We start from the raw sequence: 20,386 nt of genomic DNA on the forward strand, positions 1-20,386 counted from the left end.
TGAATTTTACCTGCTGCTACTACTGTCTATGTGCATTAACTAGTTACCGTTAATTTGGAAAGAAATCTCTGGAAATGCCATTCAAACAGTGCCAAAAAACAGTTCATGGGCATTATGGCTAAAGCTGGATCTTTTAAAAACCGTCATCTGATCATTAATTTCTGAAAGTTGGCAGATATGCAAAGGAATAATTCATTATGGATTTATAGCAGGAGGTCATATTGTTAATAAGATTAGCATTTAAAAATCATTAAATGCTAGAGAGATGCAATCAGAAGGTAGGTATCTGATCTTTCACTGTATGACAAACATTTTTGAATTTAATTCCAAACACTACTTAACTGTCTTACAACATCCTCTTTATTCATCAGGACTTGCACCACATGACTGCTTTAATTTTTTTCTTCCAAACTAAAGTATTCATTAAAGAGGCAATGCTTTTTCAGTAAAGTAGAAATTATGGCAGCTAAGACAAGCACAATCAAGGAACTTTCAGAGGACTTCAAAAAGGATTTTTTTTTTTTTTTTTATAATTATATAAACAATGAAAAAAAAAAATGTGTAGTAAACAGCCAAGATCATTATTTTGAAAAGTTTTATGTGCAATTAATAGTAAAATTCATATCCGTATTTTTAAAATTATATTTAAGAATTTTTAAAATTCTTAGTTCCAAAGGTTCTATATACTAATTTTCTAGATAATGATATTTTTGATATTTACCCATTGCTTCATCAGCATCATCGAGCTCACGGGCCATCTTAAATAACTTAAGTTGAAACTTATTACATTCTTCATGTACCTCCTGAAAAATAAAATCAAAAATAATAACTCAGCATTTTCAAATAAATATTAATTCTTGAATAACAGATCATAAAATATATAACCACTGTAAAGCTGATAATTATTTCTGGAGAAACGATATGGAAATTAATTTAAAAAAAGAAAGAAAGAAAGAAAGAAAGAAATAAGCAAAAAACAAAAAAAAACTATATAGCGCAGAATCTTGGTATTCTTCATCTCCATTTTGGAAATTAGACCATACACTACACTTCCTGCATATCATGTTTTCTGAAAACCACTACTGAGTATTTAAACAAAAATTTGAATCACGAATCACTCATACTTTTCCCGTTGAATGACCCTCCAATTTTACTTTTAACCATTCTGCCACTGTCACCTCAGCAGGTGATTTTAGTGTCCCCAAAATTTTTGAAGGGAGGACCACATAGGGATATTCACTAGTAGGTGGGCCGGATCAAAAAATTTGTCTCATGTTTTATAATATCTATTTGATTAAGTAGTAACTGCACATACATTACACCTAATCACACACATGAATATATTTAAATAACTTTATAATAATAATCATTACTGCTACAATACTCAAGTTTTATTCAACAGCAGGAAAATAGATAATTATGAAGTAGAAATTATTTTTATATCAAAATTTTTTATGTTACTAATTGGTTGAGAGAGAGAGAGAGAGAGAGAGAGAGAGAGAGAGAGAGCGCGCGCGCGAGCGTAATTATATTTTCATTTTAGGACATCGTTCTAAAAGTATGATCTGGCTCTAAATCAATCAATTCCAACTACAGATTTGCTTCAGCATTTTCAACCTTAATTTCAAATGGTTTAAATAATATAAATGAAGTTTCATTATTATTAAAATCAATAAATTGCTTCTGAAATTCAGTCTGCAACAAAGTAATGCCGTTAATACAATGTGTTACAGAAAAATTGAATTTAAAAGACATGCTTTTCCACAAAATTTCACATCACTGAAATTGAAAAAAAAAAAAAGAAAAAAAAAATATATATTTCATTTAACTGTTTTTGCAACAATTCTAATTTTGCTTGAAAGAATTTTATATTAAAAAATAGTTCATACACAAGTTTACCCTTGCTTCGAAGTTTTATGTCGGATTGTTAAGATGTTGCTTTATGTCCATTAACATGTTAACTGTATCATTATGCACATGTGTATCAAGCAGTTTTAATCCACTTGGAGGGGAAAACCACCTAACTTTAGAATAATTTTTATTCTGACTTGATGGAAGAAAAACCAGATATTTTTGTCAAGCAATCTTTTCCAGTAGCTGAATAATTCAGCCATAGTGAGAAGAAAGCCCAAAAATGATTCTGCCCTCGCCAATCCCAATTAGCACAATCCTTGGTCAAAAAGGTAGTAGTAGTAGCAGTAGTAGTGGCATGTGATGCAAGAAAGCAAAAAAAAAAACAAAAAAAACACACCATTCCCTCCAAATGTCTGTCCAGTTCCTCCTTAAATTTATTCAACCTATCAACTTCCACAATGGCAGATGGAAGTTTGTTCCAGCAATTAACCACCCACTGGCTAAAGGCAAATTTCCGCACATCTATTCTACATCTGTCCTTTCTTAATTTGAATTTATTCCCCCTTAGGTTCGTAATCTAAACAAGTGGAAGGATCCCATCAGAATTCAGCATGCTCAATCCATTAAAGTCCTTATACACCTCAATCAGATCACTAGTCTGATTGAGGTGTATAAGGTTGTTGTTGTTGTTATTTGGTTTTTAGGAGCATTAGCAACTAAGGCCATATTGCTCCGGGATATGTGTGGTCATTCCTTGACCTTTCTGCATCCTCCGTATTTGGTGGTGACGGGCTCGAACCCCGGTCTAATCAAGAAGCATGTGCTACGCACTGCTGCTCCTTCCCACCTGGCTACGGAGGCGCCGAGTGTATAAGGTGCCTAGTCTCCAACCACTGCAATTTGCAGAACTTAAGCCTCTCTTGGTAAGAGGATCCCTTCATTCCCCTCACCAATCTTGTTGCCCTTCTCTGTACACACTCAAGCAAATCTACATCCTTCCTAAAATGAGGCTTCCAGACCTGTACGCAGTACTCAAGGCATGGCCTGACCATTGCCTTATAAAGAGGGACAATCACCTCCTTTTCCCTGCTAGCAAAATTCCTATATATCATTGACAAAAGCCTATGACCTGCCCTGGCAGCCTTTCTGCATTGCTCAGAAAACTTCATATCTGACTGCACAATTACTCCCAGGTCTTTTTCATTTTCTACCACCTTAAGTGTAGTACCACACGGTTGGTACGTTTTTCTGGGGTTACTTCTACCCATATGCAGTACTTTGCATTTGTCAAGGTTAAACTTCAGTTGCCACTTCTTAGCCCATCTGCCCAAATTATCTAGATCCTGTTGCAGTAGCACACTGCCATTACTGTCATTAACAACCGTGCCAACCTTTGTATCAATTGCAAACTTCGACATTAAGCCTGATATACCTTCATCAATATCATTGATAAATATACAAAACAACAGTGGACCCAACACCAAACTCTGTGGGACTCCACTAATAACATTAGTCCACGAAGAGCAGCACCCACTGATTACCACCCTCTGTCTTCTCCCACTTAACCATCCTTTTATCCATTGTAGCAACTTACCCTTAATACCATTCTGCTCCAATTTGTACAATAGTCTTCCAATGCTAACAGTGTCAAAAGCTTTCCTGAAATCCAAATATATGATATCAAGACTATTTTTTGCATCCAGTTCCTTTGTAACTACATCATAATATCCTATCAAATTTGTCAGACAAGACTTTCCCTTAACAAACCCATGATGTGTCTGAATTATTGCTGCAGTCTTGTCTAGATGATCCTGCAATGCATCTTTAACCAGTGACTTCATTATTTTACCCGAAACAGAAGTTAAACTAACTGGTCTGTAATTACTCGTGTCACCCTTCGATCCCCCTTTGTGAATTGAGGATACATTGGTCATTGGAAAAAGGCAGCAGTGAAAGTGTTAAGAATGTCAGGTCCCATAACTACCCAGGTTCAGTAAGTTTTGGCACTGGTTTCAACTTTTTATTCATAAACATTTCAATTTTGTCATGCAGGTTGGAAAAAATTATTCAACATTGCTGGAACTGAACTACATTGCTTCACTGTGGTATAATAAATCACCAAATTTAGCTTTATTAGAGATGAGTTTTTCAAACTCATCTCTAAAAAACTTTTATATTGAAGATGATTCAGTCTTCCTTTTTGAATATAATTCATAGCAGAAATGACAGTAAGCATTATAGAATTATAGTAAAGGGTTTTTTCACATAATGACTGCTGGTGAATAATACAGTGTAATTACAACAGCTTCTGGCCATCTGTTTTGTGCTGCTTTGTTGATGTGTCCTATTAACCCCAGATCTGTGCCTACCATGTTTTTCAAGCCATCTGTGGTAGCACAAGTAAGGAATTTCCTGTTCAATCCAAGTTTGTCTATCATTTCAAATACCTTCAAAAATATATTTTCACTAGCAGTAGTAGTATCCCAGGCGCCTCCGTAGCCAGGTGGGAAGGAGCAGCAGTGCGTAGCACACGCTTCTTGATTAGACCGGGGTTCGAGCCCGTCACCACCAAATACGGAGGATGTGGAAAGGTCAGGGAATGACCACCGCATATCCCGGAGCAATATGGCCTTAGTTGCTAATGCTCCTAAAAATCAAATAACAAACAAGTAGTATCCTTCAAGCTCTTTAATGCTGCTAATTCTTCAGTTATTTCAAAATTCTGATAAATACTACAAATAAAAATCACATGTCTACTCCCAAGTCCTCAACTCATCTATTTATTGTGTTTGAATAAATAGATGAGTTGAGGACTTGGCTTTGACTTTGGCAAAAGCTTTTATTTTATCTATTCAGTCTCTTCAGTCATCACTAAAACACATTTTTTTAATGAACTCACCATCAGTGAAAGGTCTGCTTTCTTTGCCAATGAGTTTAGCAACTCAGAAACTAGTGCTTACTGTTTCCTGATCCTAGAACTTACTGCCCCAACATTTTGAGTTCAGAAATTTTTTAAAAATAGTTTTAATTGCCAAACTTTCGTTGAATTCTTGTAATTTTTTGTTGCATGCTTTTCCTTGAAAGATGTTGTATTTCTCACTCTGTTTTGTAGTATAATGTCTTCATATTATATTCCATGAAATCAAGGCAAAAAAAAAAAAAAAAAAAAAAAAAAAATTGTGTCAATTCACTGATAATGTTCCAATTTTGGTTGAAAGACCAGACATCTGAAACAATGTGTAGTTATTGAACATTTATGGCTGTATTTTGGGGGCATATGTTAATTATAATTTATCAAACCTCTTTACGAGTAGAGTTTTGATGAGCTATAATCAGACACCAATACCACAAACATAAAATCTGATTGGGAGGAAGGCTGTTGTTTTGGGGTGGCATGGGCTGTGGGTTCTTTCACTTTGTGACATTTTGAAGAGAGTGCAATATTGATATTGGTTAAAATGAAATGAAGTCATATTTGTTGATAAACCAATGTAAACTGAGTTACATAATTTATATTGCATGGGTGTTCAACAGGTGGGTATAAGATATTAGCTAAAAATGTATTTATAAATAAATTATATTTAACTTATAAATTATATTATAATTAAAACTATATTTGTAGTTAAATGTATTTTAACTATAAATATATTTAAATTTAAAAACAGACATTTAAAGTCACAGTTTTGATAGTGAAATGAAGACAGGGATGGAATTTACTGAAATTTGTAGTTAAATTAACTTTGGTATTATTTGGTACAATATAGAGAATTTCCAGGAAACAGCCATAAAATTTTATGTTGGTGGTATTGACATAAGTATAAATCCGATATAAGTCTACTGATGCTTAACCCTATTGTAGTAAGACCAAAAACTTTGCCTTAGAAGGTAAAAAAGCTTGCAGAAAGGAGAGTACAAATTAATTCTATTATATAGCGTGGGAGTAATTTTATCCTATTATTAAGGTAGTGTTATAAGAAAATATCTGCTAATAATGTCAACAGCAGCTGGTACATTAGTGAAAGTAGCCAGTGACACTATATCCATGGTTACTGGATATTGTGTCACTATTCACTGAAGTTAATAGTGAAGTTAAAAGTGTTTTTTTATAGAATGTTGTACAAATGAACAATAGTTTTGTAAGATTAAAAATGAAGCCAGTTAACATGTTCACTGCATCTGAAGCATGTAAATGTTAAAAGTGCTGTAACGTATATAAATATTATGGCACAGCACTCAACATGCCATAACGCATGTAGGCAGTCAGTCTTCGGCAGTCAGTATATGAGTGGCATAAAAGTAACTCAGATATGAACTGCTCAATTCTTATGGCATATTGACTGAACTTTGAGAAATTAGCATCAACAATTCATTTTTGTTTATATCTTTGTATACATTTTTGTTTCTTGCTTGCATTAAGGTTAATTTATGTACACAAATAAATTTTTGATAAAATTTGAGTTTTTCCAATTTAAATTTCAGCCAAATGTTTGCTTTTAGCTATGAATTCCAGACTTTTATTTTTCAACCCTTATTAACAAATTTTCAGAAAGTTAAGAAGTTTAGAATGTTGTTTGGTTCTACAGGGATACCCAGTATCGTGAAGTTTAAGTTTGATATTATAAATGAGATATTTTGAAAGTGTAAGCTTTACTTCGTTTGAAGGTACCATAGACATCAAATTGTGTTGGTGAGGAAAAGTGAGTAACTGATTATACTGAGATATCAACGTCTGCATAGGACTGTTGCATAACCGTGCTGTGTAATGATGAATTATTTGGTGCAAGTATCTTTATCAATGATAATATGTCTAAGCTTGGCAATGCAATTTGACTTTGTGATTACTAAGATAACACAGTGGACTGCAAAAAACACTGCTTGGTCTGCAAACAGTGTTTTAAACTTTCTTTTATGGACAAACTTGAAATTGAGAGCTAAAAATCAATGGGTCTTGATTAATTTAACAATGTATTAATGCCTGCAGCTTTTATTTTGTAGTTAACTTTATAGGAAAATTTGATGACAGGTTATTTTGAAACATAAATTGTCTTCATCTTTTTGGACAAAATATTATAGTGTGATTAAAACAAGCTGGAAGATGCAAAGTAAGAATGTGTGAGTGAGCTGAACTGGGTATTAAAGAGGAAAATAAAAATAACAAGGAGAATAAAGAAATAAATGTAAGCATAAACATACCAGGCATATTATGAAATTTAATACTATGTAAAAAACAGGGTGGGTCTGAAATCCATTAATTATGTAAAATAAATATTAATTTCCTTTACATAATACTTACATCTATAAATTCTAACTCACTTCTAGACTAAACAGAAAATCGATGATACTTTATAGAAAAAAGTTTGTAACAGAATAGTCATTACTTTCATCTTGATCCTTTCTTTATCTGATATTTTTCTTGTTCTGTGACTTGTTATTAGATCTCTCAGCATCTTAATGTTTGTAGCAACAGTCTCTAATAATGATGTTCTTTGTGCTATGCGATCCATCCGTTGAGACTAAAAAAAAATTATTCAATTTTATAAATAATCAATAGTTCCTATCTATTTATATATATAGTTACTATCTATATATATTAAATACATGCACTTGTGCGAATGGTTGTGGTTGTGCTATGTTTGTGCTCCTGCAAAAGTGAGCTAAATGAATGGTTTCTGATGAATCTGCTCCAACTTTTTTATACTGTCTGAATCAGCAAGTTCTGTTTGTCACATCCATCAAGAAAGAAGAGGTTTTGGAAAGATAGTTTTCATGCTATAACAAATGAAATTTATGCTTCCTTTCTACAAGACATCTCAGATCATTTCTGTAGGCATCCTAGAAGCTGGGAAGTATCAACAAAAGGATTACTCCCTCGCAGTATAATCAAGTTTTTGAGCACATTATAGCCTTAGATGCTAATGTGTCATAAAATCCTTTAAAAAAAAAACCGTTTTTGTCCAAAAGTAGCATGCAAGGTCACCTGCCATTGTTCTTACAAAGGGAACTGTGCCTTTCAAAAGACCCTATGCTAGTTAATCTGCAGTGGTGTGAAATCCAGTACTGTTGCTTAAATGTTGTTTAAATTTAGGAATGTTGCTTAAATTAGGAATCTACTAAGCATATCTTTAAAATTCACTCGTTGAATGAATTGTAATGAATTCTGAAGAATTTTAACTAAAGTTCATGGATACATTTAGTACAAAATTATTTCAGATAGCAATAATTCTGCGTTGTATATCTCATACTTTGTATATTCATATTTTGTATATTGTATATTTTTTATATTTTTCATCTCAAAAGAAATTCTGTGTACTTATTGTTAATTACAATGGCTCTGCAAGTGCAAATTATTTGCCAATTGTGCAAAAAGAAATGCAAAGTTCCTTCAATGCAATGCAGAATGCAGTCTTGTGTACTACATTAAATGCATAGATATGTCAACAGCAAACTGGAAAAAGATGTCACAGGCAGCGATCGACTCTTGGAAGGGCCCTTGTTGTATAAATCACAGGCAATTAAAGAAAAAGCAGACGAAACATGAAAATAACTTAGGATCCAGCTCAGCTGATCCCTCAAGCCCTCCCGACGGTGAACCTCAGTGTTTCAACTGTCCCTCATCATCAATGGATACTTGACAGAGTGGGCTATCCGAGGCCATACCTCATGACATGACATCAGAACAGACAAATCACTCCTTCTCTCACCTCCTTAACCAAGAAGTTTCACATGATGAAAATCCAAATGAGCTGACCACAAAACATTTTTCAAATCTTGGACACTCACAAATCAATGATAGTCTCTCTTTTTGATGAAACTTAAAAAATCAGATTGGAAAAATGCCCAACTGCGTGAATTTAATTATATTTTACTACAGAAAATTTCGAATTTAACAGATCTTATTCGAAACTCCAGCAGATCATTAAGTCCTACATACAATTGGACAAAACACATGGAAAATTCTACTTTCCAGCCAACCCCTGCTCCTGACCCTCCAGTATATGCTCCTGTCGCTAGTCAGTCTCAGAAAACATCTAAGAATATTAATCGAACTGCAAATCCACTCCTAGAAGATGTCATTTCCTCGAGGCGGTGGATAGATCTCATCGGAAGACAGCAAAATCTGTCTGCCTCTAATCACTTAGGCAGATGTCGACATCCTCCTCCTGTTGTGTGAACAGCCACCAACTCTAAAATCAGAGCAATCCCCAGAAGCAAAAGTTCGACCAGGGGTATTTTTGTCTCGAGACTTGAATCCCAACTCTGCAATAGAGAAGTAGAGCAGCACATCAGAACTCAACTGCAGATAGAAGCAAAGGTAATAAAAACGATTTCTAAACACGAGTTGTATAGCTCTTTCTACATTCAATGTCAGCAAACAGACTTTGATGAATTACTGAAAGACCACTGTTGGCCTGTGGGAACCATCATTCGGCCTTTTCTATGGACAACTCCCTCTTCCTGGTCCTCGTCCTAGGTTACCAGCTAGTAACTTAGCCATCGAAACAAGTGTGCATGAATGACAATCTGTGCATTTTTTTCAGATATTCAGGAATCTCTACAGGAAATAACATCTACAAATGATTCATCTTCCTCTTCAGCCTATCAGAATTTGAATGACACTAACTCTTGTGAAAACATCTTTCTACCCTGTCACTTGCCAACAATTAAGCCAAACAACTTATGCCTTACTGCAGCATCAAAAGATGCAATTACTGTATTCTATATGAATGCATGTAGTCTTGTAAAACATAATGATGAAATCCTCACTCAACTGACATCATGGAATCTGCATCCAGACCTGATGGTTTTTACTGAGACCTGGTTCTCTCCTGAGGTTTCAATCCAAATTCCACACTACTCTCTTTTTCACAGTTGCAGAGGTGATTCAAAAGGTTGTGGAGTTGCTATTTATGTTCATAGTCATCTGCGATACTCTGCCTTTCCTATCTCAAATCTGCCTGATCAAGCTTGTGAACTCACAAGCTTGATCAGGCAGATTTGTGGTTTTGATCAGAGTAGTGTGGTTTTTACTGAGACCTGGTTCTCTCCTGAGGTTTCAATCCAAATTCCACACTACTCTCTTTTTCACAGTTGCAGAGGTGATTCAAAAGGTTGTGGAGTTGCTATTTATGTTCATAGTCATCTGCGATACTCTGCCTTTCCTATCTCAAATCTGCCTGATCAAGCTTGTGAACTCACAAGCTTGATCAGGCAGATTTGTGGTTTTGATCAGAGTAGTGTGGTTTTTACTGAGACCTGGTTCTCTCCTGAGGTTTCAATCCAAATTCCACACTACTCTCTTTTTCACAGTTGCAGAGGTGATTCAAAAGGTTGTGGAGTTGCTATTTATGTTCATAGTCATCTGCGATACTCTGCCTTTCCTATCTCAAATCTGCCTGATCAAGCTTGTGAACTCGCTTTTATCCACATTGCCTCTTTGGTGATCGGGTGTCTATACTGACCTCCCTCAGCTTCAGTTAACAGCTTCCTTGTAACTCTTGAACAATACTCTATCTCATTTCACAAGCAAATCCCTAAGCCTTCTACTGATTGGCGACTTTAATATTAAACATTCTTCAGCTCTTCCTCTCAGGTGCAAGACCTCCTAGATGTCATTACTTCAAATGGTTTCTCTGTTCTTACTGATGGAGATATCCCAACTAGAATGGGAGAGTCCCACAATTCCCTTCTTGACTTCGCAATTGGGGAATGCCCTCTCTCACGTAAGCAATACTTGATACAACTATTTCGGATCATCGTCCCATCTTAATGGTAATTGAAAATGAAATAAGTGAAACAGAGATCATGCACACTTTCAAATCTGTTACTCCAGACTCTCTCAATCAGCTTTGTCATGACCTGCAGCAGTCAATGTGAGATGGAGTGCTTGTTACAAGTGATCCTGAAATTGCAACGAACTGCTTTTTTAAGATATGTGTCATATATTAGGAGCCCAGGGAATAAAAAGGCCACAAGGCCAAGAATAAAAATATGCCTGTTCATCGCAAACAAGATTTGTAACATGTTAAAGAAAACTGATAACCTTGCAAGAATTGCTAGAACAACAGGAATCAAGGCAGATAAAATTAAATACACAACGTACAGAAACAAAGTCACTGACTGCATTCGGTCAAAGAAAAGAAAATACTATAGTTCTCAACTTACAGGTATCATAACAAGCAAGAAAAAATGGACAGTTTGATCAAGCTATTACCGGGAAGGAAACTCAAATCACGGAGCTACGTTGGAGATGTAGTTGAAAACAAGGTACTCATTTCAGATGACGAGCTAAAAGCTACTGCCTTCTGTAACCACTTCATATCAAGTGTGAATAACCTCTTTCAAGAAGAACTTGACTTCAGAGATAATGAGATGAGAGAATCTGCCAAGTACTCAATCAGAAACTCTTTTTTTCTCAGTCCCCTCTCCGATCAAGAGATTTCAGAGGCAGGGAATCAATTGAAAGAAAAGGAAGCCCCTGGCTTTGATGAAATATCTCCTTCTCTGCTGAAAAAGGTCCTTAGCTCAATTCTTACGCCACTGAAGTATATATTCAATCTCTCCTTTCAATCTGGTAAATTCCCTTCTCAACTCAAAAAAGCAATAATCATCCCTGTTCCAAAGGGAAACCGTTGGAACTCTATCAACAACTTTTGCCCAATAGCACTACTCTCAATTTTTGCAAAATTATTCGAAAAATTCTTCATATCAGACTCGTGGGTTTTCTTGAAGAAAATCAGCTCATCCATCAACAACAGTATGCTTATCGCTCTAAAAAATCCACTGGCCTTGCAACTGTTGACTTCTGCTCAAGGATCATTGATAGTCTTGAAAAGGGTCACTATGCTATAGCACTGTTTCTTGACTTATCTAAAGCTTTTGATTGCATAAACCATAATATTCTACTTAAACTCAATAATCTTGGCTTGAGAGGGAAAATTAACCTTCTCCTTGAAGACTACCTTACTGATCGGCCAACTGTCGTAAGAACAAATCACTCACACTCCGACATCTGTTATTTCTCCAGGGGAGTACCTCGAGGCTCACTTCTTAGACCTATCTTATTTGTTCTTTACATCGATGAATTTCTCTCTCTTCTTCCATCTTCCCACCTAGTAGCGTATGCCGATGATATTTCCATCCTGATCACAGATAAAGACCTTAATCAGCTTCAACTCAAAATCTCTGCCTTGCTCTCTGTGATGCATAGTTGGCTTCAAAAGAATCAGCTTATACTGAATGCAGAAAAATCAAAATACATGGTGTTTAGAACGAAAAACAAACCACTAGATATTGATTTAGACGTAACATACAAAGAAAAACAACTTGAAAGGGTGAATGAAACCAAGTTTCTCGGAATCTGGCTAGATGATACGGTAAGTTGGGCAAAACAAATGATAACCCTACGAAAGAAAACTTCGTCACTAGCGGGAATACTCCCCAGGGCCTCTGCCTGGGTGTTCCTTCCCTTCTCAGACTAGTATTCCTTTCTTTAATTCAGCTGCACCTCACCTATGGAATCATCTCATGGAGTACCACCAGCCAAGAAAACCTTGCGAGAATCAACTCCATTCTCAATCGATGCGTTCGTTCAATTTTGGGCCTTCCCTGGAATGCATCGGTTAATTTGAGATACACGGAAGTGAGACTCCTCAGCATCTACCAAATGCTACAGAAAGCCGAGGCAGTCTTTGTTTACGATACACTGAAGACACCAGAGTTCCCCCCTCTCTTCAGATCCTTTTTCATAACCATAGATGAAGAAGAAATATCATACAGTCTAAGAAATGAAGTCAACCTGAAGATTCCACTTTTCAGAAAAGTCATAGGTCAGAAAAGTATAAAATACAGAGGTGCTAAAACCTGGAACAAACTTCCTGCAAAAATCAAAAATATCACTTCACTAAATCAATTCAAGAAACTACTAATTGAACACATCAGGCAGAGGGAGAAGGGTGCATCAGAAAAGTACATAAGGCTTGTGAAGGAAATGTATGAGGGAGCGGTGACTTAGGTTAAGAGTAGTGTAGGTATGACTGAGGGGTTCTCTGTAGAAGTTGGACTGCACCAGGGATCAGCTCTCAGCCCATATATGTTTGATTTGGTAATGGATGTGTTGGTGAGAGAAGTGAAGAGTAGAGCACCATGGAGTATGCCGTTCACAGATGATGTACTGTGCGAACCATCTCAAGGAAAGGTAGAGAAGAAATTGGAGGAATGGAGGAAAGTGTTGGAAGAGAGAGAGGCATGAGGATAAGTAGAACAAAGACAGAATATATGGTATTAAATGGAGAAGATGAGAGCTCTATAAAACTGCAGGAGGAAAAGCTACCATCAGTTTTGAAATTTAAGTATCTGGGATCGAACATTGAGAGGGATGGAGGACTGAGTGCAGAAATACAGCATAGAGTGCAATGTGGATGGTTGAACTGGAGAAAGACGAGTGGGGTGCTGTGTGATAAGAAAGTAAATTGTAAAATGAAGGGAAGAGTGTATAAAACTGTGGTTAGACCTACATTGATGTACAGTGCTGAGACATGGGCGATTACAAGGGCCCAAGAGAAAAAGATGGAAGTGGCGGAGATGAGGAGGCTAAGATGGATGTGTGGTGTGATGAGGAAGGACAGGATAAGAAATGACTACATCAGAGGTACGGTTAAGGTGGGCCTCTGAGTAAAAAAATGCAGGAATCTAGGTTGAGGTGGCTTGGACATGTGGAACGAAGAAATGAGGAGTATGTGGGGAAGAGGTGTGAAAAGTTGGAGGTGATAGGGAAGAGGAAGAGGGGGAGATCTAAGCTGAGATGGAAGGACAAGGTGGAAGAGGATTTAAAAGAGAGAGGATGGAGGAGAGAGGAAGCCCAGGATAGGGAGGAATGGAGGAAAAGAATTAAGGACGGAAATGCTGACCCCATATAAACGTGGGAAGAAGGCGAAGATAAAGAGGAAGAAGGCGAAGATAAAGAAGAAGAAGACTAATTGAACACATCACCACGGACGTCTGATTCAAATTACCTTCCACTCAACTCCTGGATTTTAAAAACACCAACATGGAAATAATATGCAAATGTTAAAGGAAGCAGTTGGCAAATAGTTTGTACATTTTAGTGCAGTCATTTCATCATTTTTCTCTCCTCATTTAATTGTAAAAATGTTCACAATGATATTATAAGTAGTGATGCATTTCAAAGTCTTCTGCAAAGAAATGTACAAAAAACTCCAATTTATTTATGTCTTTTCTGTTGAACATTACATGTACAATTTCAGAACTGTATATTTATCGTTTTTTTAAGGGAACAACCCCTAAAAAGCCATTGGCTTATGTGTTCTCCCTCCCTTTTTGCTGTTATCTCCCAAAAAAGTGTAACATAAAATAGAGATAAATAAATTATTATTATTATTATCTTTTATTGTAAAGAAATTCTCTTGATAAAATTGTATTGTATTGTATTGTATTATTATTAATAATGTACAAAACTGTTGTAAAGGAAGAATTACAACTTGTTGTCAAGAAATTTACTTTTCTTAACAAGTTCATTTATTGTAAACGAATTCTCTTGATAAAATTGTATTGTATTGTAAAAAAAAAATAATAATTATTATTATTAATTATTATTATTATTAAAAAATAATAGATCAGTTAACTCTAATCACTCAAATTTAAAGTAAATTGTAATCTCACAGTAAGAGAAGGTTTCCCACTTTAATGTCAAAATACATTAAACAAGTATTAGTAAAATAATAAGGGGAGTTTACCTCAATATAGTGCGTAGAACACTTCTAATCTAATTAATTTTTAAACTCTTATTGACTATTTCATTCACTTCCTGTCTCTCCAGCAGTAAACAAGAAGTGTTCTACGCACTATATTGAGGTAAACTCCTCTTATTATTTTACTAATATTATTATCAACGTAGATTGAGTAGTACAGCTCTGACTCATACTATCTAATTAAACAAGTATGAAAATATCACTGAGAAAAATATGCTTCCGCTGAACATCACATCACATCACAGTTTAACCTATGACAGAATACTACATTCCATTTCAAACCTATATTATGCAAACAAACAAACAATCATAACTATTCAATTATCTGCTACCAGTTCCTGAAATACTCTCTGATTATTCATCCGTGGGAGGTTAGAACACAGCTAATTTTAATCCTAAACTCTAAAGCTGTTTTATTTCCTACAAAAAAAAAAAAAAACTAATGCATAGTTGGTTAACTTCAATAAAACTGATTTTATTGTCTAACTTCTCTTGGCATAAGCATATTATGCATATTGTTTCACTGACTTCTCAATCCTCAAACCCATCTATAATACCAGTGGCTTCAACAACCTATTGCATTTTGAAAGAAATTAATGAACAAATTTAAAATTCAGATAGAGATAATAACTGAAGGAATTATGATCTACATAGAGTGATAACTCAGCTAGAAGGTAAACAAGGAGTGACAACCATCTGTGCAGGTTTTTTTTTTTTTTCTAGCTCATGCTACAAAATTTAATAACAGAAATATGCATTATGGCTGAGTTAACAATTGAAAGCAGACATTGTGGTCCATTCAAGTATCATAATCTGACAGTTATCAACAAACCAAGGGTACCAATTTTCAAAGTGGTGAGCATTATTATAATCATAAAATAATCTGTTTAGTTATGAATAATAAGTAATCCTGAAAAGCAGTTTGCAAATCAGGAGAATTTTTCCCATACATATAATGTAATTGAGGGATGTGTGCCAAAAAGAAATGCATTCTCTGTTAGTGTATGGCTGGTATTAGAATGGGCAAATGAAAGAAAGGAAGCTTTGTTTAATGCATTCTTTATTTAATTTAATTAATTTTAATTTTTTGTTTTCTATATACAGAATTATACCACAGTAAAGACGTACACTATTTTGATATATTATATTGCACTATATTAGAAAAAGGAAGTAGTACAAGTTTCCACAAGGTTTCATTGAAATCAGCAATGATCTGGTCCCAAAGATGTCAGATCTGAGAGTTTATACGATATTTATTTAAAAATCAGGAAAATGCATTTTCTATGCAAGACAGAGCCATCAGAACAATAGGACAAGTAGAGCCCTTTTACAGCTTCTTGGAAAAATGACTGGCCATATAATATTAAATAATACTGAATAAATACTTAACTCATTATTATTATTATTTGTGACCTTGCAAATCTTCATGCCCTTGTTCTCACAAAGGTTTACACCAGCTGTGCTAGGTTAACAAGAAAATATCAGAGATGAAATCCTAATTTTGATAAACTGTGATACTGTACTGTTGTAGATGTACACTAATGAGCATAAAACAGCTTGTAACCAGTGAGGCATGGATGCTACAAGATTTCTAAATGTGTCTTGTGGTACTTTAACTCCTGTAAGGTCCATGGTTGAGACGCTGCAGATCGGAGTAGCTGTTCCAACAAAAACCACAGATGCTCGATGGGTTTGATGTCTGGGGAATTTGGAGGCCAGGGCAATACCTGAAAGTTTTCCTCATGTTCCACGAACAATCCGGGTGATGTGGCATGGCGCAGTATCCTGCTGAAAGACAGCACCACCAGAGAGGAAGACTGTTGCCATGAAAGGGTGTACCTGGTCAGCAATGATATTAGGTGGGTGATAGATGTCAGAATGCACGGCACATGGATCATTGGACCCAGAGTATCCCAGCAGAACATCGCCCAAAGCATGACACTGCCGCCACTGGCTTGTTTTCGTCCCATGATGCATCCAGGCACCATCACTTTCCCAGGTAAATGACGCACACGTACCCGGCCATCCACATGGTGCAACAGGAAACGTGATTTATCAGACCATACAACCTTCTTCCAATCACTCAAGGTCCAGTTTCGATGCTCGCGTGCCCATTGTAGGCGCTGTCGGTGGTGAACTGTGGTTAGCATGGGCACTCAGAGCAGCCTGCGGCTATGCAGCCCCATTTTCAGCAGGGTTCGATGTACTGTGTGTTGTGACACATTACTCCCGTCACAGCATTCCAATTACCGGCGAGCTGCACCACAGTCACCCTTCTGTTGTCATGTACCTACCATCCAGGAGAGCTGTGGTCATCCAACACCTCACCAGCGCTTTGTGGATTTTCCCTCCTCAGGCCACTTTCGGTAGGTATACTAACCATGGCTGACCATGAGCATCCCACCAGTCGTGCTGTTTCGGATATGCTCTGACCCAGTCATCTGGCCATTACAATTTGGCCTTTGTCAAACTTGCTTAAGTCCGCTGCCTTTCCCATCTGAAGAACAAGAGTAACACTAATTAACGGAGCTCAGTATTGAGTGTTTTTTATACTGTGTCCCAACCCACACCTGTTCTGTAGTTCACCTGCAGTTGCTTTGATTTGCATAATGACTCATGGTCATAATGTTTTGGCTCATCAGTGTATATATACAATACAACTTGAATACAAAAATGTTGAAAGTATTTCATTCTCATTCATTTTATTCTCTAAAGGTAACATATAAGATTGTAAGATTCAGCTTTGAGTTTGTAAATTACATTTTATCTCGAAATTCTTGTTGATAAGAGCATAAATTTGGAAAACAATAAGTCTGAAGGCAACTGTTTTAATTATTCACAACTTCACAATCAACAAGAGAGGAAACATCAATTTCAGAGGCTTAAACAGCAAAGAAGTGGAATTAGGAGAACTAGATGCATATTATATCAAAATAGCAGATATCAATTAAATTAAAGTATTAATTACAAATAAATTTATTCTGTACATAAGACACAGTGCATGGAAGGTGTAGCAATAGCTTTTAGAACTAGTTCGGAAGCAACTGGGTGAAGAAATTTGTCTGAAGAGTTCTTTAATAACTTAGAAATAGAAAGCACAGTAGAAACTAGTGCCAAAAGAAGAATAGTACCACTTGAAGATTTAAATAGCAGGATATGAAATGACAACCACATCTATACTCCATTCACAGAAAGAAGACAGTGCATGTAAATAAAATCATGCGTATTGAGTATTCAACACAGAGCCAATCTTACTACATAAATTTTTCCTGTACTTGTTGTTATTGTTATTTTTGGCGCAAGGGCTACTTAGACCATATTGCGCCTATCAGTGATATGAAAGTTATCAATGGTGACTGTTATGGAAACAGTCACAGATGATCATATAATTTTATTAGTTTAAGAAAGCAGAATAACTCCAAGGGATTAGCATCATTGCCTATGATATGAGCGAGTTTTAGAGGTTCTTTTAGATTTGGAAGGAAGCTGAATGAACATTGCCGAGCATGTTTGTACAGAGTGCATTCAACAAGAATGTGCTTCATTGTTAGCTGACAGTTGCATTGAAAACACTGTGGAGGATCATTTCCAGTGAGGAGAAATAGGTGAGTAAACTGGCTGTGGCCGATTCGTGCTCTGGTTAAGATTACTTCTTCCTTTCTATTAGTACGAAAACTAGAGGTCCATAACTGTGGTTCTGGTTTTATTTCCAATAGCTTATTATCCGTTTCAGCTTGCCATAGAAGTGTCCATTGTTCCTTACATGTCCTTCGTATCATAGGTCTGTAATCGACATATGGAACGCAAAAGCCTGAAGATGATGGGTTAGATCAGGAGTGGGCAACAGCCGGCCCGCGACAATGTTGAATCCGGCCCTCTCGGTAAATGCATAAATACAGAAAATCCATACCTGACTACACTCGCCATAAACGTTCGGCTTAATTCAGTTCAATCGGGAATCGCGGCCAGTACAACAGTAACCAAGTGATTCTACGCAGCGTCAAAGAGTTATTTCCTAATTATTATTGTAGCATCGATCGAATGAAGTTCCTTTGGGTTTGACTTCTTATTGAAAAAAATAATATTGGTGCGAGATATTTTATGTTTTATGCCTTTTCTAATTATTACAATTTTTAATTTAGTATAATTTATAGCCCATAAAATGAGCCAATTAAAAAAAAAGAAAAATTGATGCCGAATGCCGCATTTTCAATGATAATTGGACATTCAGATATTTTTTTTTTAAAATACAATAATAATTTGGTAATTCAAGTAATATAACATTTTTTAGGTTCTGATTTTTTTTTATTAAATCGTTCAATCTATTCCGGCCCGCATCATGATGCGAAAATTTCATTCGGCCCGCATCATGATACGAAAATTTCATTCGGCCCGCTGACGAAAAAAGTTGCCCACCCCTGGGTTAGATGGATGTTTTGTGCCATAGTCTGCGCATTCGTTTCCTGGGATCCCAGTATGACCTGGGGTCCAGCAGAAGATGACTACTTGCTGGCGTTCCTGAATAAGAATCATCTTACTTCTTATGGTTTTTATTAAAGGATTGGTTGGTGAAGAGGTGTTTTGTAGTGCTACTAGTGTACTCTGCGAGTCGGTATATATTATACTTTTTTTAATGGAGCGATGGACAATATTTTCTAGGGCAAGTTTAATGGTGAATAACTCAGCTGTATAACTGCTGCATTCAGTAGGCAGAGATACAGAGATGGTGTTAAAATTTTCCTGTACTGAGTTACTTTAACAGAAATGTTATAGAAAAATTGGAAGAGCAACAATAATTGAAAAAAGATACTGGACTTCTGCACAAGTTATGCACTCTTAATTACAAAAACAGCATTTCAGCATAAAGACAGCTACAAGCTTTACATTTAGGGGATTTAATAAAGAAAAAAAGAGCATAACTGACTATATCGTTATAGAAAAGGATTTTAAGCGGTCTTACATGATATTCATTTCATCTGTGAATTTAGTGTTACTTACTTCATAATTACCTCATTTGTTATTAGTTTTATTTTTTTTATGGGAACATATAATCAATCATTTTCTTTTGTGAAGTTAATATTAAGAAGTATAATTTAACTTTGATTACTGATATACCCAAAAGAGAATTTAAAAATAAATAAATAATATCTTTAAACTGCTTAAAAGAAAAACACAACAAAATATTTTGCTATTTAAAGGTTATCAGATAAGTCCAACGCATACTGGAAAAAGAGAAAAAAAGACTATTTATAAGTAGTTTCTTCACCATTTAAAAATCATGCTTCTCACACTAATATACAAAGGGGAAATTTCACCTTACTAGAGTGCCTTTTTAATAGGTTCAAAGTTAAGAAAGAATAAAATTAGATCAATGGTCCAATTAGCCAAGAACGAAACTTACCTCCTCAACCATTTCTCTAATTAACTGATTTGCAGCTTCAACATCTGCTCTATGTTTACTCTGGGCAAGTTTCTGCAACAGCTGCAAATGGTTAATTTTTCAATTATCAGTAGGTAACACTTGTTTAGTTTCTTCTACACTTAATTTTTAATGTATCTAAACTTTACAAACTAGTTAATACTTCATTAGGTTAGCAAACGTTCAATACCCATGTTAGATTAAAATCCCAACCACCAAAGTTAGTAATAAATACAAAAAAAGGCCTATGAACCTCGAAAATATATGCCATCAGTCAAGCTATAGATCTCTTTGTCCAATTTCAGTTGGGCTGGAGTATTTTTTGTCAATTATCACTCTGAAAAAA

The 20,386-nt window shown here is 35.6% G+C and overlaps 1 protein-coding gene across 1 annotated transcript in view; it reads right to left on the minus strand.

Moving 5' to 3' along the window:
- Positions 1–686: 686 nt before the first annotated feature.
- The window catches only part of LOC150082350 (ADP-ribosylation factor-binding protein GGA1-like), a 100,130-nt gene continuing 80,430 nt past the window's right edge, over positions 687–20,386 (minus strand). The window contains exons 6-8 of the mRNA XM_090380491.1: positions 20,023–20,103; positions 7,233–7,367; positions 687–803 (exon numbers count right to left, since the gene is read on the minus strand). Coding sequence (XP_090236617.1) covers positions 687–803; positions 7,233–7,367; positions 20,023–20,103 — 333 coding nt within the window. The remainder of the gene's footprint in view (positions 804–7,232; positions 7,368–20,022; positions 20,104–20,386) is intronic.

Source organism: Mastigoproctus giganteus, chromosome 8 (assembly GCF_048544385.1).
Source record: "Mastigoproctus giganteus isolate SK-2022 chromosome 8, ASM4854438v1, whole genome shotgun sequence".
NCBI classification, from domain to species: Eukaryota; Metazoa; Arthropoda; class Arachnida; order Uropygi; family Thelyphonidae; genus Mastigoproctus; species Mastigoproctus giganteus.